This window comes from Podarcis filfolensis, assembly GCF_964270895.1.
Source record: "Podarcis filfolensis genome assembly, chromosome: 7".
Taxonomy (NCBI): Eukaryota; Metazoa; Chordata; class Lepidosauria; order Squamata; family Lacertidae; genus Podarcis; species Podarcis filfolensis.
In genome coordinates, this window is record NC_139603.1 from 67,250,138 (window position 1) to 67,276,138 (window position 26,001).

At 44.4% G+C, this 26,001-nt stretch overlaps 1 protein-coding gene across 4 annotated transcripts in view; it reads left to right on the forward strand.

Annotated features, from left to right (window-relative positions):
• Positions 1-26,001, forward strand: part of CPQ (carboxypeptidase Q) — a 166,830-nt gene that overhangs the window by 123,328 nt on the left and 17,501 nt on the right. For all 4 annotated transcript variants that reach the window (XM_083622731.1, XM_083622732.1, XM_083622733.1 and 1 more), the window contains one exon: positions 9,809-10,010. In XM_083622731.1, coding sequence (XP_083478857.1) covers positions 9,809-10,010 — 202 coding nt within the window. The remainder of the gene's footprint in view (positions 1-9,808; positions 10,011-26,001) is intronic.

Below are 26,001 nucleotides of genomic sequence, written 5' to 3' on the forward strand. Positions count from 1 at the left end.
ACACACGAACAGAGGGAGAGGTGAGAAAAGCTACTGCAATGCTATAATTGGCTGCAGAACTTCTAGACTTCCATGGTGACACACAAGTGTAGGTATTACTGCTGGCATACTAGTAGAAAACTTAACAAAGGGGGTCAGAATTATTATTTTTTGTATTATGTACTGAGGAGACTAGCAAACAAACCAATTGCAATATTTAGCCACACATCTTGAAGGTAGGAAATACTTCAATGAAAAAGGGTACCAGAAAAAGGCAAAGATTTGCTTAAAATTATATATGCTAATTTATACATATAGATGAAATTTAGAAATAACTACTATGATTTATGTGGAAAAGTAGTACATCTCACCATGGTGGGGAGATCAGTGACTAGATTATGTTGGTGCCAGCTCCATCTGCTGCCTAGGTGCAAACTGTCAATGGGTAACACCAATACCTCTACTTTCCCTTCTTAGGTTCCCCCCCCCCATTTATATTTAAATGGGAGTTAGAAATGATACCATTTAAGGCAGGGGTGGGCAATCTTGCCCCCAGCCAGATACCACTGAATTACAAGTCACATCAGCCTCAGCAAGCACGGTCAGTGACCAGGGATGGTGGAAGTCATACATCAACAACATCAGGGGCAGAGATTCTCCAACTCCGCTTTAAAGAGAGGTTGCCTTCAAACAGAGGACTATTCTCTGACAGCCCATTAAACATGGCTAACCCAAATAGCATGGTGAAAAGCACATCCCCAAATGATGGAGATATTCTGGTTGAAGGTAATATTCTCCTTATATTTGCATTGGGAAACCAGGTGCATGTGACTTGTTCATGCTCAGCTTGGCCTCGATTTCTGTGGCTAGCCCAGTTATGACACTTCCTTGAGTTTTAAAGGCTACAGGCGGGGTGGCAGTCAGCGAAACAGGAAGATGCCAACCTGCACTTGCATCATACACTGCCACCCCCTTGCCACCCCCATACTGGACTCACATGGCTTTGGCTTCTGAGTCCTGGCGAGATCTTGTGAGAGGCCTGCAAGATCCCATGGAGGTCTGTGGGGCTCTTGCAAATTTTCACTGGAACCGAGAAGCCACTGTCTCACTTCTCCGGCAGCTATGGTGGGGTACACCCACAGAGGAGTCCCTTGAATTCTGCCACCTGAGGCATCTGCCACAGTCTGATCACGGATGGGTCGACCGTGCCTACCAGATAGACGTCGGAAGCACGAGAGAGCTGCTTACCTTCAGTGCCAAATCTAAGCCATTAAAGTTGCATGAGTTGTAAATGAGTTGTGTTACTGAGGGCTTTTTGTATGCTGATCTTAGACTTGCAGTACTACTGTCAGTGGTAATGACAGTATTGATCAAGCATTGTATTTCAGGCAGAGGGGGTCAAAAGTGATTTAAGATATACAGCAAATCTGTCCAGATGCTTCTGCTTGGATAAACCCAAGCTGTAAAAATACAGTAGTTAAAATGCAAGCATTGTAATCATGTGTTGTGTTTTATTAATACTTCATAATAGCGACAGCATTTACCACAAATTGCTTTCAGGGCCAGATCCAGTCCATGAGCTGCCTGTTAGTCATCCCCATATTAGACTAATAAAAAATCACTCATATGGGAGAGGTTTGGGGTAGAGAGAAAAGTGAGAAGCCAGAATTGGTATTATACATGGACACATTTCCACTTTCAATTCTTAGGATGCTTTCAAATGACCTGTTTAAAATGCATGTCAAGTTCTAATATTAGCAAAAACTCACTTCAGATCTCAACAAAAAAAGGCCAAAAGTCGAAATCAGCCATATCGAAGCATGGCGGTTCATGGCTTCCTGGGAGCTGAGAAATAATAATGCATAACAAAAGTGCCAGTTCGTGAATTTTAACGACCTGTTAATTACTCTTCTTCTATACCTTGCTTCATGGCTTCCTGGGGCTAGGAGAGAGCTGTTTTCTACATCTGCAACACAGGAAGACCACACCTTGTTGCTTTCCAATCTATAGAACTTATGGAAAGCATAATAATAATATTACAGTTCTTTTACAGGGTACAAACATGTACCACCAGATTCCACCATTAGCACTTCTATATTCCTGCATTTATTTTGTACATTTATATCCCAGTGTTCTTTTATCATGTAACTCAAGGAGGCATCGATAGGTGGACTTCCATTTATGCAGACCCAGACTTGCTTAAATTCAGGAGGGCAACTCCTTCATTTGTCCTAGATGACCCTTCCAACTCTACAATTCTATGATTCTATGGTTATGTTCTACCTTCATTGCCGGAGGCAATATGCTTCTGAACACCAGTTGCTGGGAATCAGACGTGAGGAGAGTGCTGTTAATCTCATGCCTGCTAGCAGGCTTCCCATAGGCATCTGATTGACCACTGTGAGAACAGGATGCTGGACTAGATAGCCCTTGGAGCCATCTTTGGGCATAAAAAGTACTACAGGTATGCAACATCAGCACCAGTAAAAAGCCTCTGTGTTGGCCAGAACTGGTGAACCATCCCTTTGAGGGAAGGCCATAGCTCAGCCATTGAGCACCTGCTTTGCAAGCGGAAGGTCCCAATATCATTCCCCATCATCTCCAGGTAGGGCTGGGAGAGACTTCTGCCCGAAACCTTGGACAGCTTCTGCCAGTCAGTGCAGACAAAATGGAGCTAGATGAATCAGTTGATCTGTAAGGCAGCTTCCTATGTCCTGCCTTTGTATGGTTGACAGAATTGTGCCTTCAGTTTGCTGTCCTCCATTTTACCAGATGATGCTACCAATCTTGGGGCCTTGGAGTGGAGAACGTGCTCTCCAGATTTGGATGTGGCTGCAATGCCCACAACCCCAGCCTGGCCCTGTCAGCAGGCATGCAGAGAGTTAAGTAAGCTATACCATTTGACAAAATGTGTTGACTTATTTCCCCCACCCTGCTGTCATGTACTGTGGTGAGAGTGTCACATTGTACAGTCATAGGCAGAGCTCAGCTCGTTGCCTGACGAAAGTGATTATCTCAGTGGACTGATATTTTAATGAGCTTGCATATTTGAATGAGTCCTCCAATATGAGGAGAGACGGAGGAAACAGCTGAGCCCACAGTTAATCTTTGGCTCATACAGTCACTCTTGACTTAAATTACCTAGGAGAATATAGCCTGATCGGAGCTTGTTTTGACAAACAGCAGTTATTTTTTCGCCATCTGACAGGAAACGAAGGGCAGCACAATTCATACAAATATACACTCTTAATACATTTCTAAAGTGTTTGCGGCCTCTGAGCTAGCAGAAGCAAAAATGCTTTCTGAAGGGGTTTGCGTTGCCTCACTCCCCCCCCCCCCAGCAGACTTCTTATACCTCACAGTTATTCATTCTGCTGAAATAAACTCTTAAAGGATGGTCTTCAGGAGGCAATGAACCCACTTTTCACATCTGAGATCTGTTTTGCCTTGTGTGTGTTTTTCCCCCATACTGGTTTCTCTCTGCAGAAAAGTTCTGTTTTTAAGGCATCTCCCAACATATGCTCAAAATTAACGGTTACAGTAATACATGAGGAATGATGGAGGGGTGGGGTGGGTGAGGGGTGTAGCCATATCATGTGCTAAGGGTGGTTCATGTTCTTGGTTTCATATTAGAAACATATGCAAAGCATTACAAAAATGGATAACAATGAACTGGTGCCGTGTTGCCAATAGCTTTCAAAAATCTACCATAATAAAACATTCTCTCTTTCTCTTTCTCATAATCTGTCCTGCTAAGTTAATATTAGCACTGTGAGATCCTTGGTTGCTTCTCCCACCATTGTGAGATGGAAACATATTTTTTTTATGCAACTCTCATCACCCAGGCTCAAATTGGCCCCTAAAAGACATCTTGCTGCCCTTATTCAGTTCCTGTTTTCATGATTTATATGCAGAGATAATGTTTTAAAGTTGTGCTTTACAAGCGCCCATAATAGCAACAACATGAGCCAGATCCTCAGACACTCATGACAGTGAGTAACTTTGCGAGCCATGTGTGGTGCTGTATACACCATTAAAAAGCAGGCTTTTCCTGACAGCACTCACCAAATGGTAACAGGGTTTTTTGCTAAACCCAGAGATACATTACTGTGGCACGTAAGGTTGCTTTAAAAAAAAAAAAAATCAGAGTAGTTGCTCAGTTTTGTGTGTGTAAAAGCCTGAATTTTGGGGCTGGTTGCCAGATTTATCACTTCAGTAAAACTGGTAAGGGGAATTTTAATAGATGTCGGTAGCATAATTTTCACATGTTTGAAGCGTGTAACCCCCACAACACACACACACACAGCACACTAAGAAGTTAGGTTGTCCATGTCAATTTCCCAAATTCAGCATTCATACAGAGCTACAATTTCTTCAGTTGCCATTCCACACACCGAGGTCCCGCTCCGAAGGCCTGGCGATTCCCTCACTGCGAGAAGTGAGGTTACAGGGAACCAGGCAGAGGGCCTTCTCGGTAGTGGTGCCTGCCCTGTGGAACACCCTCCCATCAGATGTCAAGGAAATAAACAACTATCTGACTTTTAGAAGACATCTGAAGACAGCCCTTTTTAGGGAAGCTTTTCATGTTTGATGTTTTCTCGTGTTTTTAATATTCTTTTGGGAGCTGCCCAGAGTCGCTGGGGAAACCCAGCTAGATGGGTGGGGTATAAATAATAAATTGTTGTTGTTGTTTGTTTGTTGTTGTTGTTATATAATGAAGGCATGTGTTGGAGGGCCGGGATCAAGGCCAGCTAAGTCATGAGTTGAACTCAGACATTCATCTCAGGTGGCATACATGCTACTGTTGGCCTTGACCAACAGAAGCCTCCTAGGGAGAGCAACATCCTGCTGCAACCATGTGACGCTCCTTCTCCTCCATTCTGCCACAAGGTGGGCCCTTCTTCAGAGCAGTGCATTCTGGGTGAAGCAAGTGAGAGACTGCCTGTGCCGCCACTGCTTTGACACAGCGGCTAGAAATTTTGTTTAAGCATAGGCAAAAATGAAGTTTAGACAAAACGTCTAGCTGTTGTGGCAGCACAGGCGGTCTCTCAGCTGCCTGGCCCAGAATGCAACTCTCTTGAGGGAGGACTCTACCTTGCCTATTTCTTAGACCATGGAATGGAGGAGAAGGAAAGATGGTTTCTGCCCTTGCAGTGGCAAAAACGGGGGGGGGGGGACGAGGCAGGATGTGCGGCGGCACTACTAACCACTAACATCCAGGGAGGGAGGAAGACGAGGCAGAAACAGCAAGAGAAGAGATAAGGAGGAGGAAGGGGTGGTGAGGGCAGCCGCCACCACCTCAGCCAGCACAGATTCCCACCACAAGATTGGCGGGGTATAAATAATAAATTATTATAACAGATAGCCATTGAAACATCTGTATGAGGTCCCTTTGCATGTAACTTCTTACAGTCATTCTCACAAACATGTGTGGGTTGGGGGCAGAGATTGCGCCACCTCTCATTGTCGTCATGCTGCGTACATGGACAATGGAGCAGGACTCTGATGTAGCAAAGTTGCTAAGGGACTGAGCTATGAACTAGGAAGTCCCACTTTAGTTTCATTTCAGCCATGAATGATGAACATGGGCAAGCAGGGAGGTAGTATGCAGTCCCTAAATTAACATTTGGGCAGTCTCTAAATTAACAAGTGGGATTAAAAAAAAGAAAATTCATACCAATTTGCATTCTGTCTTGATTATTGAGGTAATGCACATACGGCTCTGAAGTCTCTGATGCACATACAGATCCTAAGTATGACTGTCATCTGCCAATCAGAGGTTACACCCACACCCAGTTCTTTTCTTCTAGAAAAGTAGGTGCCAGTACTGCGTACCCTTCAGTACCCCCCGGGGGGAGCACTGCCCACACCTCACATTTAAAGCATTCTTTTGCCACTTTAACAGCCATGGCTTCTCCCCAAAGCATCATGGGAACTGTAGTTCGTTAAGGGTCCTGATCTCAAAGACCTACAATTCCTAGCACCCTTCACAAACTGCGGTTCCCAGGATTCTCCGTGACTGTTAAAGTTGTGTTAGTGCTTTGAATGTATGATGTGGATGTAGCCAGAGTTGTTGCAGCATAGCTTTCTCTATATATGGCACTCTGGTTTATATGCATTTCAGATTTATCGTGCTGTTTGGAATGCACCCCAAGCGTTTAGAGAAAAAGAGATTATGCTACACAGTTCAAACTTAGATTCTTAGGATTCCACGCTTCTTGGAAGGGGATCATTGCTAATTCTGTGGCATTATGTAGAATGGCACTTATTTCCTGACCACTAGGCAAAAAAAAAAAAAAAAGGTACAGTGGTACCTCGGGTTAAGTACTTAATTCGTTCCGGAGGTCCGTTCTTAACCTGAAACTGTTCTTAACCTGAAGCACCACTTTAGCTAATGGGGCCTCCTGTTGCCGCCGCGCCGCCAGAGCACGATTTCTGTTCTCATCCTGAAGCAAAGTTCTTAACCTGAAGCACTATTTCTGGGTTAGCGGAGTCTGTAACCTGAAGCGTATGTAACCTGAAGCGTATGTAACCCGAGGTACCACTGTATTATAACTTTGGGACTGTATATGACTTCTGTCATTGATAAACAATAGCGTTTTTGCAGCACACGGATGGAACAAAAGCTAGATTTAGCAAGAGACATGCCCACAACACTTTGAAATTGAGTGGCCTACTTCACAAAGGATGGACTTCTATTTGGAGGAATCCTCTGTTTGAATGGCTGTCTGGTCCTTTAAAGATAAAGAACCATAGGAACAGATAACAGGTCCTTGAAATTGCCCATCTATAATTAGTACCTGGGCATCAGACTGTTCACAGTCGTCCCCCCACTATGGTGAGATGCATTGTATTTCTATTAAAATTATAGTAGTTATTTTTAAATTTGCATCTCTACATATCAGTCAAATGTGTGCAAATGTGAGCCCTCCCTTTTGGTGATGCGTTTCCTCTTTTTCAGTGATATGTAAGAGTGGCCACCATACTTTGGAAGGTCTTAAGCTGCACAGCCATGTGCTGGGATCCAGCTAAGGCTTATGCCATTGCCTAAGGGCTGTGATCTACTAGGTGAATGGAAGAGAGCTCACTTGCACCCCACTCTCCTTGTTGGAAATAATAATTGAGGAAACTTGCCTCATTGCCATAGAGGCACCAGCAACCCACTTTCTCTCTGACCCAGCCAGATTTCATCCCTACCTTCCAAAGGATCTTAACCAATGGCTGCTGCAATGCCAGTTTGGAGGCGACAGATTTGGGTGCTTGTGCCATAGTAAACGGTGGTGTTTTTTTAAAAAAAAACCAACCCACACACCTTCTTATGCTGTTAAGAGAGATAAGTTCTATGTCTCCTTAACCTTGTCTGATTTATGGCTACAGTGCAGAGGCACACAGAACGGCTAATTGCCTACCTTCCTTTTCGAAACCGAATATACCTGCTTGGGTGGTCAGAAAGGAAAGAATGAAAGAAAATGAAACACCTAAAGCCAGTCTTCAAATTAACTTCTCAAGGGGTCCGCAGATTTCAGCAGAGTATATTCTTCCGTGATGAAGTCACTCGATTTGGTAATAACTACTTGCCTCAGAATATTATTGCAAGGCTGATTTTAATGAATGTTTGTGTAGAAGTTGGAGGAGATATGTGTGAAGTACTTAATTATATCTCAGTGACTGTTTAATAAGTGATGCCAGAAATATTGTGCATGGCCCAGAAAAGCAAAGGGGTGCTCATCATTTATTTTACCCGGTGCAATCTTCAAACTGCTTCACAATCTCTTTCCCTCTGCCCTTTTCTGGGTTACAGCCTTCCTGTCTGATCCGAAGGCACAGACGTGCAACTTGTCAATGTTATTTAGAGACATTCCCTATCAGTAGCTCCCCACAGTCAGCCTGACAGTGACTTTCAGATTACCCTAAATTAAGAAAAAGAAATTGGAGATTTGTCAATGGTGCAAGAAAGCAAAGCTGCCTCCAAAAGTAGGAACATGTTTTTTAAACACAAAGAGGGCATTTTTGGTGTTGGCACCTTGGCTGTGAAATTCTCTCCCTAGAGATGCTCACTTGGTGACTGCTTCGGGGTCATTTCAGTGCCAGGCAAATGCTTCTTTATATTGTCTTAAGGACTTTTAAGATGTACCTCAACCTTACACCCTCCAGATGTTGGGCTACAACTTGCATCAGCCCCAACCAGGCACCAGGTTGTGGGAGGCTGTCTTAAATATTATCACACACCACCCCAATCTCTGAGCAATGCAAGATTCCAGGGGTTCAGGCACCTACCCCAGATTAGGTTTCCTCCAAAGGAGAGACAGCGGGGACTGTGTTGTCTTTATAATATATGGTTTATTGACATATATATACAATCTGTCCCTATGGTGCAGGGGCTCACAGCATTAACACCCCAAAGAGGGTCTTGCTTCTCCCACAGCCACAGCTTTGGATTTCACCCACAATCAGGCATGGCTCTGTCTCTCAGCTGCCCAGCCTGCAGCCTCTACCATCAAAGCTCACATATACAACTCTGGCCTTTGTGTTTCTAACTAATAGAGAGTTCAATGGGAGGAGCACCCATTTGTCCTCTGGCACCAAACCACTTCCTTTGTTACCTTAACAGCCTATATTTAGGCCATTACTTCACCAGGAAGCTAGCCTGGCTATTCCAAGGATTGAATCCATTCCAGAAACTGAATGCATGCTGGATCCAGAAATTGGAAGGGACTCAAGCATGTAGTCTACCCCTCCCAACTCACAACAATATTTCAAATTATTCTTCAGATCTGCTCTTGTATTGTTTTACAGTTGAGTTTTGCATCATGAAATTTTATTGATGCTGCAAGGCTTTTACAGTACAAGCCTCCCAGAGAATGTTCTCTGTAAATAAGTATGCAAGTAAATAATAAAGCAAGTTTCTCTTTTCGCAGCTCTTATGCCAGAACCTCACACTGCTGTTTAAACTCTGAGGCTTTTCAAAAGCCACTTTGCAAGTTCAATAACGCTGCTCAATAGGCTGATCTCTCATAACAACTATGTCACACTGGCTGAGCTCTTCTGCATTGCATCCATTGTGCTCTCTTACTCGTAACACCTTATTCAAAGCACCTCACATTGTACTCCACACATAAACCCAATAAAATAGGTTGTTTATTATCCCTGTATGGCAGATGCAACTATGAAACACAGGTTGCCCAATGAGTTCACAGCTATGGGAAGCAGCCAGTCAAGACACAAGTTTAAAGGAGCAACGGGCAGTTTGCCAGGACACTGTCTCCCCACAGGCAACCAAAATGATTAAGGGGTTGGAGCAACTCCATTGTGAGGAAAGGTCTGGCGAGTAGCAGACATGATCAATGTGTATAAAATGATGCATTGTGTGAAGAGAGCTTTCCCCCCTCCCTCTCTCTTAAAATATGAGCACTAGGGACATGCAATGAAGCTGAATGATTAAAGATTGAGAAGTTTTTCCTTCACACAGTGCATAGATAAACTATAGCATTCGCTCCCACAAGGAGGTAGCGATGGCCACCAATTTGGATGGTCTTCCTTGAAGACAGATGGGTAAGATGCAGAGGGGATGAGAAAGGAGGGAGCACTTCAGTTAGTCTCTTGTCCATGTTCCAACAAGGCCCAATTCGTTGCAGCATCAGTGCCGCATCTAAACCGAGCCTCAGCCATTACAATGCCATCCTTCTCCACTCAAAATTTCTGATTCACACACATTTTCTGTCTAACTGCATGGCAGGTAGTGCAGGAACTGTTTTGAAACTGTTACAAAACAATGTCCTCCTTAAAATTGGCCTTTGCAGACCCAAGGTTTTCACTTTATGTCTTTCAGAAGAACATCTCCAACTTTGACATGGTGATGGAGTCTGATGAGGGAACGTTCATGCCCACCGGCCTGGCTTTCACAGGCAGTGATAAAGCTCGTGACATCATGAAGGAGATCATGAAGTTGCTGAAGCCCATCAATGTTACTGATGTCTTTGAAAACGGTGAAGGAACAGACATAAATTACTGGATACGTGATGGAATACCAGGTGAGATTCCTGAATGAGTTGTGGAAATTGCTCAGTTGTTCCTACTGCTTTCCTCTCTTTTTCATTTGTCTTCCTTTGTGGCAGCCCCAGGTTTTGACAATGACTTTTCTTGAACAGCTCCGACCAGAAATGAAACATGTACACATATCCTAGAGCTAACCTACAGAAGCTTGGGTATAACGTGTGCTTGATCTTCTCTTTGGAAAAGTTATAGATGATGTGTGGGCAGTGTGCCTACAATCTTCTTTTAAGCTTTAGGCTTTATAATAATCTTTCCTAGAGCAGTGGACTAAAAATAGCAGAGCGTTCCCTCTGCTTAAATGTAAGTGGGGGCAGACACAAACCAAAAATAATGCATTGAAATACAGTCTGTGTTTCCTCCTTTATTTGCATTAAATAGTTGGCTGGAAGGAGGGTGCACACTCCCCATTGGGCACAATCCACTCCTGTACTTCCAATTACAATCATAAGCTTTATTTACAAACATACAACAGAGCATGAATGGAGGGAAGGAGGCATTCTTTCAGAAGAAGAGCTCCTCCAGAGAGTCATGGGACAATCTCTGAATGGATCCCAATTTCAGCTAACTCCATTTAGAAGTTCTCAGCATTCTCTTTCACTCAAACCACCAACCACTGTTTCTAAGACCTACACCCATCTACCCTCTCCCAAAAGCCCCTCTTCAGATGTTCAGCCTCGTGGAATGAAGGGGGAGCAGGAATGAGCCATTGGCCCACCCGCTCCATCACATCCCCACCATTGACCATCACCTTCCACATGTTGAGGAGATGAACTTCTGCAGCAAGGAGCTTTCCTTACTCTTGGAGGTTTGCTGCTTGGTTTAGAATGTCAGAAGATCAGGGTTCTAAGTTGCACATGGGGTCTCCATGAGTATAGAAGACTTCCCACTGCAAACATTCGGCCCTCCAAGTAATGGAAGGCAGCAGGGCCAGCCACAGGGGTGATCAGGACTAGCATTCCCACTCTCCCTTATGAAAGTCTAATCACATGGAGGTTGTGAATGCCTGAACAGGGCTTGGGAGTCTCATTACAAAACAAAACCAGAGCTATCAGAAGGCCATCTCCAAAAAAATCAGCTCCTGTTGATAAAACACCATTTGACCATCCCACCCTCACCTACTCAGTGGTTTTACGCAAACCTTTTCTACTGCATTATATCTTTAGCTATTACAAAAGGTTTCTCTGTTACAATAATTTTGTCATTTTTCTTCTTCTGCTTTTATCTCGAATCCTGCCCACAATTTCATTTGACTGTAATATTTTTTTAGATAGTCCACGAAAGGCCTCTGTTCTCCATAAAAAAGTTCATCATTCTGATCTCTTCATTTTGCTTTCAGCTTTGCCATTTCCGCATAGTCCATTACTTTCAAGAGCCATTCCTCCTCCATTGGAACCTTCTTTTCTTTCCATTTCTGTGCATATAATATTCTAGCCACTTTTGTCACATACATAAATGACCATCCTGAACTATTTACCTGCAGACGAAAGTTTTGTTGTTGTTTAGTCATGTCCGACTCTTCGTGACCCCATGGACCAGAGCACGCCAGGCACTCCTGTCTTCTACTGCCTCCCGCAGTTTGGTCAAACCCATGTTCGTAGCTTCAAGAACACTGTCCAACCATCTCGTCCTCTGCCGTCCCCTTCTCCTTGTGCCCTCAATCTTTCCCAACATCAGCGTCTTTTCCAGGAGTCTTTTCTTCTCATGAGGTGGCCAAAGTATTGGCGCCTCAGCTTCAGGATCTGTCCTTCCAGTGAGCACTCAGGGCTGATTTCCTTCAGAATGGAGAGGTTTGATCTTCTTGCAGTCCATGGGACTCTCAAGAGTCTCCTCCAGCACCATAATTCAAAAGCATCAATTATTTGGCGATCAGCCTTCTTTATAGTCCAACTCTCACTTCCATACATCACTACGAAAGTTTACCAGCCAGCAATTTTGACAGCCTTTTTCCTTCTCCCACTAGCCCTGAAGCCTTTCCATGCAAGCTTAGCTGCACCAAGCATCATGGTTGGGCAGCTGCCATGGTCCCTTCTCCTGTTCAACTTTGCTGCTACTTTTTGCCATACTTGTTCAGGGTATCACCACTGCCTTCTCTCCATGCCCAGTGTGTGCTGCAGGGAGGTCTCACTTGTCTGCTGGTCCACTGGTAGTGTAGATTTATAAGATGCAGTTTGGGAAGATGAAAGAAGAGCCACAGCTTCCCAACACAATGGGGAATCCCACAGGCAGGATAGGGGTGGGGGCATGTCAAGGACGCACATCAAACTTAGAGCTACCTCAATTAGAGCCGCCTCTTCCCTCTCTAGTGCTACAATACACAGTAAGTGTTGGAACAATGCATGGAGTAGCTGCTTTGTTTGCCTGGCAGACCCTCCTCAAAGGGCTCATGTTGCTTCAAATTGCACCATACATGTCCAAGAGAAAAAGCTTTGAACGTCTTGGCGCAGTTCACATGCCGCTCAGCTGCGAACAGGCCAGGGGAATACTTATGGTATGTAATACCACGGCAGCTAATTGTACGTATTCTAACAGCTTGCACGATTGCATCCAATTTAAGCATGCCGTTAAATGTCGACACTTCGTCATTTCCATTTAAATATATTCCTGAAAATTCGCTCTGCTACTTCGATGAAAGTCATTTTTCCCTTTTCTTTCCTGTTCTTCTTTTTAATCTTACGGAATAGTCTTGTTATCAACAAGAGCTATTTTGGTCACAAATTCAATCACAGGAATTTAGTTTTCTTATAATTGACTAATTAGCTGTGTTAGGGTCATGCAGCTTCTGCTCCCAGTTTTGAAATCTACCTCCTCCTCTTTTGGCACAGGCAATTCATCTTTTCCTCTTTTCACAGTAATCAGACCTGCAAACCAAATATATATTTTAGCCATGGCTCTCTTTTGCCTGTTTTCCTAAGCCCTGGACACTATTTTGCATCATGCATTACTCAATATTTTGTGTGAATTGATATAGGATGGATTATACAGGTTTCAAGAAACGCCCAGAGCAGCTGGGGTAACCCAGTCAGATGGGCAGCATAATTAATAATAATAATAATAATAATAATAATAATAATAATAATAATATAGGTGCACAAATATAATCAATGTTTAAATTTGTTGGTTGTTGTTGTTGATTAAATTTCTGTGCTGCCCTTCATCTGAGGATCACAGGGTGTTTTACAATATAAAAACACAAAAATGCACAGCATAGTAACAAACAAAAACAATACCCCCTCACGCAGTTAAAAAAAGTTATATTACATTTATAATCCATCTTTCCTGCAAGGAGCTCAAGGTGGTATGCATCCTAGGTGTCAACTCTTGGGGGCTGGGGTCCCTTGCTTGTGGTGCAGTGAGAGGGCAGAAGTGGAGGGCGGATTAGGTTGAGCCCACCCCCAATGTTTTGTTCAAGACGGCCACACTGGTATGCATGTTTCTACCCCTCCACATTTTATCCATAGCGCAACGCCCTGTGAAGGAGGTTAGGCTGACAGACTGTGACTGGCCCTAGTGAGCTACATGCCTAAGTGGGGATTTGGACCCTGGTCTCCCAGATCCTAGTCCAGCACTCTGACTACAACACCATTGTCATCCTTGCATCTTACTCATGGGCAGCATTTCAGTCCTCAAACCACTTAATCTGGGTTATCTGACCTAACAATACACTAGAGATATATGCAGCTATTTTGCTCCGTAAACAAACATCTTCAGGCTAGATTGTTCAGCCACATTATGAATCAAGTGTCATTCTCCAGAAGAAGAAAAGAAGTTGATATTTTGAACATGGGTGGGTCATCAGCAATATAGAAATGTAGAAATATTTTTTTTTATTAAAAAACCACACACATTCTTTCCAGGGTGCTTGAGGTTTCAAGACATCAGGGGACCTGGGAACTGCATATCTCATAGTTCCTTGCTCCATGAATCCTCACAACATCATTAAAGGTGCACTGACTCCTGGAATATGTAGCTTCCAGAGCAGTGGTATCCCTACTAAGTCCTCAAATGCCTTGGGAAACCATATCATTCTCAGAACTGGGATGCTGCAGCTGCAATGTCCTGGGTACCAGGGATGAATGGAAGATTTGCAGAGAGACCTCTTGGTCATTGCTGCTGTCCATGAGATGATGTTTCAGTCAAAGGAAGAGGCTTTAGGGCTTGAGAGTGGTTGGCATATTCATGGGGACTGAAGATGGATTCAGGCCAGGTTCAACAGGACCCCCAGATTGGTTGGAGGGGGATGCTATTTTTAGATATTTTGGAGAAACAGCTTGGTATACCAAACCCAGCTCCAAATTGAACCCAGGCACATATGCCCATCAAGAGAATTCACTCAAACCTAAATAAGACTGCTCAACAGTAAACACACAGAGAAACACTTTCAGTGGACCAGATCTTTTTGGATTGCTGAAGACGACCTCATTATAAATCAAACGCTCTTTCTGTAAAAGTACAAAAAAATATATATTCTGTTCTCAATTTTAAGTGCTTGGTAATATGTGTATATGGGTGGTCTTTTCCTTTCCAGCAAATGCAAACCAAATGCCATTGCATTAAATAAAATCATTTAAAACTGATGGCCTTTTGATTTGTGCAGAACATCAGCCCCATGAGACATAGCTTCATTATAGGGAAATCTACCTCAATCAATGGCCTTCGATTTGTTTTTTATTTCTGAACTTTGGCTGGATCTGGGGGGAAGTTATTACTTTCCCCGCGGACCCAACCAAAGTTCAGAAAAAGAACTCCATATATGTTCTAACCAACCGGCACAGCTCATCACTTGCAATGAGAATGTGATGTTGTGCATGTGGTTGTAAAACAATCTTGCTTGCTCAGTGTTCTTGGTAGGAAAAAGCATGCTGGGACCCCAGCTAGACAAATAGTCTAATATTTAGAGCAAGCAAACAAGGCATTAGATGTGAGAAAAGGAAGCCTGTTCCCTTTAGTATGATCAAAAGAGTCCTGAAGCAAGGTGTAACTTGATGAACCAAGAAGATTACAGGCTATTGACTCAACTTCCAGATCTTGGTCAGATAGGTAATGACTCAAAAGGCTGCAGGGAAGCTAGTAATGTTAAAGGTGAGAAGTTCACTGTGGTATGAGCAAGGCTATTAATGTTGAACATCTCCTCCTTCCACAAGGAAACTTCTCCAGCAGAAAGGCACAATAAGCTCGTGACCTTTTATTCATCCGATAGGCCTTTCTGCTGAGACCACAGTCTAGTGCTGTTGAAATGGTTACATCCCTCCTCAGGAAAGAAGAGATAAAGCAGCTGTTAAGCATAATTTCTTGTCTCTTAAGTGACAGGTACTGCTAACAGATAAAAGGGAATTCGGGTTCTATGGAAGGAATTACTACGACTTCTCACAGTGATGTTTATTTACATATCACATTTTTATCCCATCCTTCCTCTAAGGGCAGGAGTGGGGAACCTTTGGCCTCCTAGGTATTGCTGAACTACAACTCCCATCAGCCATAGCAAGCTGATTGGGCAATCCCTATTGGATAAGGATGATGGGAGCTGGAGTTCAGCAGCATGTGGAAGGCCACAGATTCCCGCAGCTGAGGTAAGAGTTGCGTCCTAACCTTGAGTACTATGTTTGCCAATGGTGGTCTTTCCAATAGGGAAAGGATGGCTAACTTTGTGAGTAACATCTGGCCACAAGAAGTGCTCCACCAGCCTCAAAGCTTTATCTGGGAGATAAAAGATCCCTGTGCCTCCTCTTTAGCTATCTTATCTAAAGAGCAGGCACAGGGATCTTTTATATCCAATCCTAGTGCTGAGATCAGGGATAAAGTCGCCTGCCTGCTCTTTGAGAGTAGCTATCTCATCCCATCACTACAGTGCAAGAGGCTGGAAATGCTGGTGGGTGGGTGCTTCTGTATGTGTGCATGAGTGTGTGTGTGAGAGAGAGAAGAGAGAATGCTGCATGCCTGGTGAGTATGTGTAGTGTTGGTGTATTCCTCTGTTGTGACAAGGGGGGCTTTTGCTCTCCATCTCTGGGTTCCAGAGCCCGTCCTTCAGTCGTGTAATGCAACTTTGCAACCTGTTTCAGAAGCTCAGCCAGGCAGGTTCTTTTCCAGTTTAGGAAAACAGTTTTGTCAACTCTTGGAAGACACGATTCAGACCTCTCTCTCTCTTCTCAGAGGCTTGACCTCAGAATAAAGTTCACCGTACAATGGTGTGTACATTTGGTCTAGGGGTTCTAGGCTAGTCTCCTAGCCAGCGTGGTGTAGTGGTAAGAGTGGTGGACTCGTAATCTGGTGAACCGGGTTAGTGGCTCCGCTCTTCCACAAGCAGCTGCTGGGTGACCTTGGGCCAGTCACACTTCTCAGAAGTCTCTCAGCCTCACTCACCTCACAGAGTGTTTGTTGTGGGGGAGGAAGGGAAAGAGGATTGTTAGCCGCTTTGAGACTCCTTAAGGGGAGTGAAAGGTGGGATATCATGTCCAAACTCCTCCTCCTCCTCCTCCTCCTCCTCTTCTTCTTCTTCTTCTTCTTCTTCTTCTTCTTCTTCTTCTTCTTCTTCTTCTTCTTCCTACATGTTCCTTGTAAATTAGGGAGAAGTTTCTGACCGGCTTAGAGAGCATGATGGTCATACATGAGGTTAGCACCCTCCCCCCCACACTTGCCCTTGCAAGCTTGAGCCTCTGGCTCTAATTGTTCTACAAAAAAAATTCACCGCACACCACTGCCACAGAACCCTTTAGGCTTCCAGAGCTCTCCCAGGCATTCAGGGCCCATCTCTTGGTGCACATATGTACCAGCAGCAGCTGTGTTTAAAGGCATGCACTGACTTTACATTACCTTAGTACGAAGAGACCTGCTCCCCTTTCTGAATGATTCTAGTCCCTCTGTGCAATGTGGCTTTGCACCTCTTCACTCTTGTTTGGGGTGTAGGTGGGGACAGTGCCCACTGGATTTTAATCCCAGGGGGCAGGGTGTAGTGAATGTCAGCAAAAAGAACCCTCAAGTCTATAATGCTATGCTTAAACACAGTGCCCCAGCAATATGCTGAAGTTGCATCATTCACAGAAGGATCGACATGCTCTTTGCAAGTACTTGACGAGCAGCAACTGAAGTCCAAGGCCAGTTTATTTAAACAAGGACATCAAATAGTTGTTGAAAAACATGAATGTTCTACATGCAAGTTCTTGCCCATGACTGAGGGTAAAATGTTCTATGGCAGATAATCAAAGCCTGGCTCAGCCTTGACATTTTCAGTTCTTTTTCTATAAAATCACTATAGATAAAATACAACCTTTATACTTCACTTTTATAGAACTAAATTATTATTATTTTAAAAAAAACCCAGAACGATCCATACAATGGCAAGGCATGCCAACATGTCTGTGCTGCTGGTGTTCTCCATTTTTAAAATAAGGTCAGCTTGAACTTCAGGTCAGCATTTTAGTGACACAGCGCTTTTAAGAATGAAAAAAATAAGAGGCAAGTTTTGAAAAGTTCCTCTAAATAGCACTCATTTCCCCCTGACACTCATCATCACAATGGGTTTGCTAGCTAGGGGGTCAAAATGTTCTGGCATATGTGCCTCTTAAAAATGTAAACTCAAGTGTCTGATGAAAGGGGTTGCATTCTGCACAACCCATGAGCAGTTGGATTTTCTTGGGGGGGGGGGGAAAACGGGTCATTGGGAAAGGCCGAGATAATTATTATTTATTATAGCATCTTTCTAAACCAGGCCAAAATCAAGTGAGCTGCTCACAACCACTTAGTTATTAGGGTTGAGCAGCATTTGAATCAGGGCCCCATCTGAGTTGGACTGGCCCTCATTTTGTCTGCATCTTAAGCCAGGCATTGCTAGTATGACTAGTAACCATGCCTAAGTTTTTAAAATATAAATAAATACCAAGCATTGGGGGGGGGGCAATTTTAATCAGGACTGCAGAACATGAGGAGGCTGGCTCTCCCCAGCCGCACTGGAAAACCTCCATGCACAACACTTAGCCTTAAAAGCTGTCTTTGGTGCCAATGTGATTTCCTCCCTCTTGGGCTAATTGCCTTGCGGTGATGGGGTTTGTGAGTGCAACCAAAGTTGTGATGGTGAAGACAGGGCCAGTCACTGTGACCCCCACTTTTCACCCATATGATTGTTAATTGCAGGAGGGGAGAGTGCCTAGCGGGGCTTTAGATGTACTTCCATTAGGCCTGATTGTGGCATTCTGTCAGGGACTCAGGAGCAGGAGCACTGGGGAGAGAGGAAATGGAGAGCGAAGGGGAAGAATCCGAGGGCAGCGTAGGGGAGTATGACAGTGGCCCGAGAGATTCCATGAGCTTCTCCAGCGAATCAGAAGATTCCCAGAAGGGGGCGCCGATGGTCAGGGCAAGGGGGGTCCCAGGGGGGACGCACCAGAAACAAGGAGCCAGAGGGGAACCCCAAAGCAGCAGTGGAGGATCGGGACCAGTTTCCCCACCAGAGCGTAGTGGGGGGGAAGAGTCACATGTGTCAGGGCCAGCGTCTCCTCCAGCGGGGAGAGAGAGTGAGTCAGGGCTGACCACGCCTCCAACGGAGGGGAGGTCAGTTGCAGCTAGCCCCCCCAGAGGGGGAAGCAGTGACAGCAGCAGCAGTGAAACGGTCAGGAGAAAAGTTACCGGCTGGGCGCGCGCGCCAAGTTCAAATGTACAGGCGCGGGGAACAGCAGGAGACCCGGATGGGGAACCAGCTCCTAAAGCCCGCCAGAGGGAGGGGGAAGGCTCAGGGGACTCAGCGTCAGAAGAGTCTAGAAAGGGCGAGACCCCAACGGCCAGGCGGAACCAGAGGCGGAAGGAACAGAGGAAGAGGTGGAGTAAGGCTAGAGTCTTAAATTGGTGTCTGGGGGGAGGAGACTCAGACGGAGCATCAGCGGTCTGACAGTTGAGACGTAGAGCTGCGCGCTGTGGCTCTGGAAGTGCAACTGAACTTCAATAAAGACTTTTGTACTTAACAACGAAGCAGCGTTGGTCCTTTGTGAGCTGGGACCTTGGGCAGCTCTGACACATTCATATAACTATAAATAATATAATTCATGATACAGGGCTTCTCATCTTCTTTTGCTAGATGACAACATGATCCAGAAGTATTCATGATTCTTATGTTTCCTTTGAAAGACAAAAAATATTTACCTAGAAAACCTCACCTTAATAGGAAGGTTCTAATTTTAAGAATCAGATTTCCACATTGCATTTCGCAGCTATTAATTTGGTTTTGGGTTTCTAACTTGGAAAGTAAGCTACATTTTTCTAGTATCTTGAAAGTGAAGGATTTTGAGGTGAGGTGATGTCTGTTCCAGCAGACTGTAGGTCTGTATCGTTCTCCAAAGCAGCTTCCTCAAGAATTTGTGTATGTATGTGTAATGAGCCTATGTTAACCTCAGAGATTATAAATTCAACCTTTCATCTAGTACAGCTGTCCAATATAGTTTTCTGCAGTGCTGATAGAACCTCACCTCCCGTTCCCTAAACAAACTCAGTCACATGGGTTACGGGAAGAGCAGTTTTATTTCCAGACACTGTTTACTGAAAAAACTTGGTCGTTTTCTGGACTTTGTTGTCATACGGACAAAATAAACTAGCCTGTACCAAACGGTTTTGTAAAAGTTTAAACAAGAATCTTGTGTGACTTATGGCCATCCTTTGAAAAAATGTGTTATAATTCCAATAGCAGCAACATAAATAGCACTGAACGAATCAATCATTACCATTTATGAATGGAAATGCTCACAACCACATAGGTTTTGAAATTATTCTGCAGGGAATTGGTTTTGAAAGTAGCAAGCATGCAACTTTGGACCATCGTTATAGTCTAAGGTCTAATGAACAATAAATCTGCAATCTTCACATTTCCGTATCGGTTTGCATTTACTTTAGTAAAAAAGTTAATTAGCATTTTATCATGAATTTTTCTTGTTGTACCCAATTTTGTATGCTGTTTGGCCTAATATACACATTTTTGCAAAACGTATTTTCCCTAACATTTATATCTTCTCCACTATAATGCGTTTTTATCCATCATGGAACATACAGGGAGGGGGGAAAGTATTTGATCCCCTGCTAAATTTGCCCGTTTGCCCTCTGATGAAGAAATGACCGGTCCATAATTTTAATGTTAGGTTTATTGTAGCCGTGAGAGACAGAATAACAACAGGAAAAACCCCAGAAACCCAGAAGGCAAAAGTCAGAGATTCATGTGCATTATAACGAGTGAAATAAGTATTTGATCCCTTTGCAAAAGATGACTTAGTACTTGGTGGCAAAACCCTTATTGGCAATTACAGACGTTTTACAGAGGTCACACAGCTGAAAGGGGTCAAAATAGGCCACAATTTTATTGACTACAGATGAAGTGGTTTGGCATAGGCATTGGGTAAGAGTTTATTTCTGGGCTGCCTACCGGAAATGACATCAGGGTCCACCCAGCAGCGGGAATTCCTGTGACTTACATGAAATAGGGAGAGGTCGCCACAGGAATCGCCGCCTCTAGGAATGCTGAGGCCCAAGCCTCCCACCTGGACAAATGGACAGAAGCCACTCCATCACAGAACCCTTTAATGGGATACCCTGTTTCTGGAGAAGAAAGCAGGGCTGCAACCCCAGCCCCCAACCAAGGCTAAGGTTACCCAATGCCTAAACCGCCAAAGTTGTGACAATTGCTATGAGGTAGGCAAAACCTCCAGGTCATAGCCAATTTGCCTGTTAGGCAAATTCCTACCCGGCCGCAAAAATACAGTCAGCCATAGCAAGGTCAATTCAATGAGTAAATGCCCAAATACTGGTGTGTGTGGGTTGATCTGATGAAAAAAAGCTGGGTGTCGGAGGCTGGGCGGGCTGCTTTAAATCCCATGCGAGTGGACCGGAGGGTAGCTTGATTGTTCCCTCAGACCAGAGCAGCCCTCTGCGCCAGCCTGTTGTTGTTTAGTCGTTTAGTCGTGTCCGACTCTTCGTGACCCCATGGACCAGAGCACGCCAGGCACTCCTGTCTTCTACTGCCTCCCGCAGTTTGGTCAAACTCATGCTGGTAGCTTCGAGAACACTGCCCAACCATCTTGTCCTCTGCCGTCCCCTTCTCCTTGTGCCCTCCATCTTTCCCAACATCAGGGTCTTTTCCAGGGAGTCTTCTCTTCTCATGAGGTGGCCAAAGTACTGGAGCCTCAGCTTCAGGATTTGTCCTTCCAGCAAGCACTCAGGGCTGATTTCCTTAAGAAAGGATAGGTTTGATCTTCTTGCAGTCCATGGGACTCTCAAGAGTCTCCTCCAGCACCATAATTCAAAAGCATCAATTCTTCGGCGATCAGCCTTCTTTATGGTCCAGCTCTCACTTCCATACATCACTACTGGGAAAACCATAGCTTTGACTATACGGACCTTTGTTGGCAAGGTCTAATGAACATTAGCCAAATTGGCTGGCTGACACGGAACAGAATTTCAAGCCGGGAGCATGAGCCTAAGCTCGCGCTTTGACAAGGAGAGACCTCAAAACACAACCCTGCATCATTGGTGGGGGGGGGGGGCGCTGGCCATCCCACAAAGTTGCCGCACCCCTAAAAGGGGGTAAGCAGGCATGTGAGCAAGACCTACCTAAAAGGAGTTGCTGTGCTCATTAAGCCTGGCCCCCCTGTGCATATCCTGTGGCTGTTTCGTTTTTTCTATATGTATAAAAAAAGAGTTTAACTCCACCTACTCCCTGTGATTTACTGCTGGCTTGCTCCTGACAGTAGTTTCATCTGTAAAGGTGAACTGCTTCTAATTTATCTCCCATCCAAGTGAAAAGACGGACTAGCAGAATTCTGCCTGTGTTGCCTTTGATTCAAACCAGTGTTTACAGCCAACACATTTGGTTAGAAGAAGCTAGATGGGTAAATACCTATTTGAGTGAACTGTACTATGAATAAGTAGTGTTGCCATACATCTGGAATGCTGAAGTTGGCAGCAGTGTCTGGGTGGAAATCGGGAAAGTGTCCGGGAAAATCCAAACATATGGCAGCCCATGTCGGCAGTGTCATTTCTGCCGTTTCCCCATAAAAATAGCTCAAAAACAGCTTTTCTTTTGAGATTTTGCCCAAAAAGCTCAACACCTTTGCGGGGGGAGCTCAACAACCTTTCTGTCCAGATTTTCACTGTTTGAAATATGGCAACCCTAGAATAACTGTGCTGCTTTGAAGTCATACCAACCGCTGCCTTTTAGTGCTCATTTATATAATTAGTCTTGTCTGAGCAGCTGACAAGTTGGTGCTGCGTTGCCCATCGGCTTCTCATTTTAGAAACAGCAATTCAGTAAACACAGCAATCCCACCACTTTCCACCTCAGCCCATTCTCTTCATATCCCCTTAAAAGTGTAACATAAGCACCTTCTGTTAGCCCAAGGAGCAGATGCTAAAAATACAGCTTGATTCTTTTATATTTGAAAGGAACTGTTTACACGTGAAGGAACTTCCCTGAAATTCATTAGGCAAGTAAATCCTATAAGCAATCTTTCTTTTTTAATGACCTACCAATCTAGTTTATGAATTGGCCAGTTGAATTCTGAATGATTGAAAGCTTTACATGGACTTAGTAAATCATCGGAAAGCCAAGATCTCCTACAAAGTGCATATTGAGTGTAGAAGCTGCCTGTGTACTGTGGCGAATATGCCTGGAAAGGATTGGAGACTTCCTGGAAAGGCTGAACCTTGTTGGGTTGCTGTCATTAGCTGCCAGCTGAGGGCTACTCTACACAATCTGCTATCCCAGGCAGATTCAACGAGCATCTTCTTCTCCACAGTGCTACCGCTGTAGAATGCGGCACTGTGCATAACAGTCTTCAGAACCACAAGTAAGGTGTTTTTTTTTAATTGCTTCTTTGCAGCAGAATCCAAGACTCACAGGAATCTCAACAGATCTTGGCCTTTCTCAGCTGAGCTGAGGCTGGGGAGGGGGAGCTACATCAGCAAGTGTAGCTCTCATCCCTTTTGAGCCAGAGATACACCAGCGTAACTCTTTCCCCCAGCTCAGCTGGCATAATTTAAAATGGCATAATTTAGGCTAGCATATCTTTCCAAAAAGAGGTGTTCCAGGGGAGTGTTCTTTCTTCTTCTTCTTTGGCAATCACTCGCAGCCAAGTAAGATTGTCTTCCATAAACACGGTTTTAACAGTGAGTCCCTAAGTGACTGTGGAGGCCAGTTCTGCATCCACACATCCTTCCACAGTGGGGACATAGGTTTCCGGGCGAGAGTTGATACGGCGAGGGTTTGCCAAACGTGCCTTCCTCTTAGCACGTTTCTCCCTTTCGTCCTGAGTTCGAGCATCTTCAAAGTCCATGACACCTTTGGTAAAGGCTGTTCTTCAATTGGAGCGCTCACATGCTAGTGTTTCCCAGTTGTCGGTGTTTATACTACATTTTTAAAGATTTGCCTTGAGAGAGTCGTTAAATCTCTTTTGTTGATCAGCGCATTACGCTTTCCATTTTTGAGATCGGAATAGAGTAGCTGCTTTGGAAGACAATAATCAGGCATCCACACAACATGACCAGTTCAGGGGGGTTGTGGTGGTGTGGCAGGGATGGGACAGAGAAAGGAGAGACTTACATCTGTTGCAAACTCTGTTCAGCTCAGTCATGTGACCTTTGGCCCAATCCTGAGAAATCTGGCCCACACCCCTCTTCCAGCTTGGCTGGCAATGGCTCATCCCAGAGGCTCTTGAGCAGAGTTTGGAATGAGAATAATGAACACCTGTGAAGGTTATGCCGTGGCTAGGATGGCTCTGTTTTACTACATTTCATCCTGCTTTTTAGACAGTTAGAGCCTCCCCAAATGGCTTGCAACAATCACTAAATGACACAGTCCTTGTCATCATCAGACTAAAAATATGGGTAGCGGGGAAACATGGCCTTTCCAAAACAAATGCATGGAAAATCTGCATGCACATTGTATGCATTTGGGACACATTTTGTGTGCCCTCTTCCCAGAAATAATGGCATCAACAACAACAACATATTACCCACCCTATTTCCTAAGGTGCCAGGGTGGATTACAACAATTAAAACAAAATCCGGACATTAAAACACAATATTAAGCAATGTTGAAAACAACTTAAAATTACAGAAATAAGTTGAATATACATCTCAAGTGTCGAAAGTCGCTGTAAAGAGCTTTTGCAGTGCATTCCACCCCCCAAAAATTGCATTATTTAATGTAAACGATGTCTATCTTTGTGCACACTTTGTGGACTGAAATTGCACTGCAACGTCCTGAGGAATGTGTATTCCAGTTGTTAGCTGCTTCCCAATCCTCTGCAAAAAGCAGGCTGAACAAATTCCACCTCCAACCCTAGCTTCACAGCTGAGTGAGGATTTGAACCCAGGTCTTCCTGATTCCATGTACAGAACTAAATCACTTCGCACCATATTATTCTGAGCCCTGCAGCACAGATTGCCAAGCCAAAGCTGAGAAAACATACCTAGATGTGTGGATACAGTGTTAGGAACCTAGCTGTTTTCGTTCTGTTTTGTTTTTTGCAAACACAAGTGACAGGTATGCGTATTTTCTTTAGCACTCCATCAGCTTCTATGAGCCATCCAGTCTCCCATAAAATTATCTTGTCCTAGCGGAAGACAAGGATGAAAGGAGTGTGCTTTTAACCAGCTAGGAGCTATTAAGTTGAAGCACCATGCCAAGAGAACAATTTTAATTGCTTGGCACTTGGAGAACCAACCGCAAATGTTAAATCCATTACTCTTTAAAGAAAAAACAGCAACTATTGGCTGCATTACAAGAGAGAGTGTTAACCTGTAACACCATCTTTTGTGAGCACTTAATTTAATGCTAATAGGCTTTGAAAAAATTGAAATTGCTCCTTAAAGAGAGTCTTGTCAGTTCTCCCCGTGCAGAACTGAGAAAATACAGCATTTCCTTGCTGCCCATTCAGTGAAAACTGCATCACACTCTCATCGATTCCCTCTTTTACTTCTCTTCCCTGGTATTCTAACACTGCAGCCCCCACTGCCCCACAACTGCCACCAAGAACTATATGTCTGTCTTGTTACCCAGACTATGTGACACCCCTTACGTATATCCATGCACTGGGTCTGCTGCTGCATCCAGCACACAATGCTCAGTCATTCCTTCAAAGTCCTCCATGGCCAAATTAAATTAAATTAAATTAAATTAAAAGTCCTCCATGGCCTTCCTCTGTCTCTCTCTCTCATTCTCATTTCTCGGCCCACATATCCTGATATATCCCTGCCTCTGCCTATGGCCATTATTCTTTCAGCTCCTTCTCAGCTATCTGAAGTAAGGCTGAGGGAAAACCCCTTTCTCTGACACCACTCTATCTCTGTTATGACCATGATTGCTTACTAGTCCCAATGGCTATGCTGTTGCCTCCACAGGTAGGGAGTGGGTGGCGCTGTGGTCTAAACCACTGAGCCTCTTTGGCTTGCTGATCAGAAGGTTGGCAGTTTGAATCTGCACAACGGGTGAGTTCCTGTTGCTCTATCCCAGCTTCTGCTAACCTAGCAGTTTGAAAGCACACCAGTGCAAGTAGATAAATAGGTACTGCTGCGGAAGAAGGTAAACAGTGTTTCTGTGTGCTCTGGCTTCCGTCCAGTGTCCTGTTGTGCCAGAAGCAGTTTAGTCATGCTGGCCACATGACCCAGAAATCTGTCTATAGACAAACGCCGGTTCCCTCGGCCTGAAGCGAGATGACCCACACCCCATAGTTGCCTTTGACTAGACTTAACCATCCAGGGGTTCTTAACCTTTTTTACCTCACCCCCCCTCTGCCTCCACAGAAGGGGGCAGTAATGTTTCTGAATACCAGCTACTGGAGGTCACAGGAAGAGAGAGTGTGCTCCCATGCTTGGGTCTTCTTGAGGGTTTCCCACAGGCATCTGGTTAGCAACTGTGAGAACAAGGTGCTGGACTAGATTGGCCATAAGAGTCAGCTCCTAGGGGCCAAGGTCCCTTTGGCCCCTCCGATGAAATATTTGAGAGGG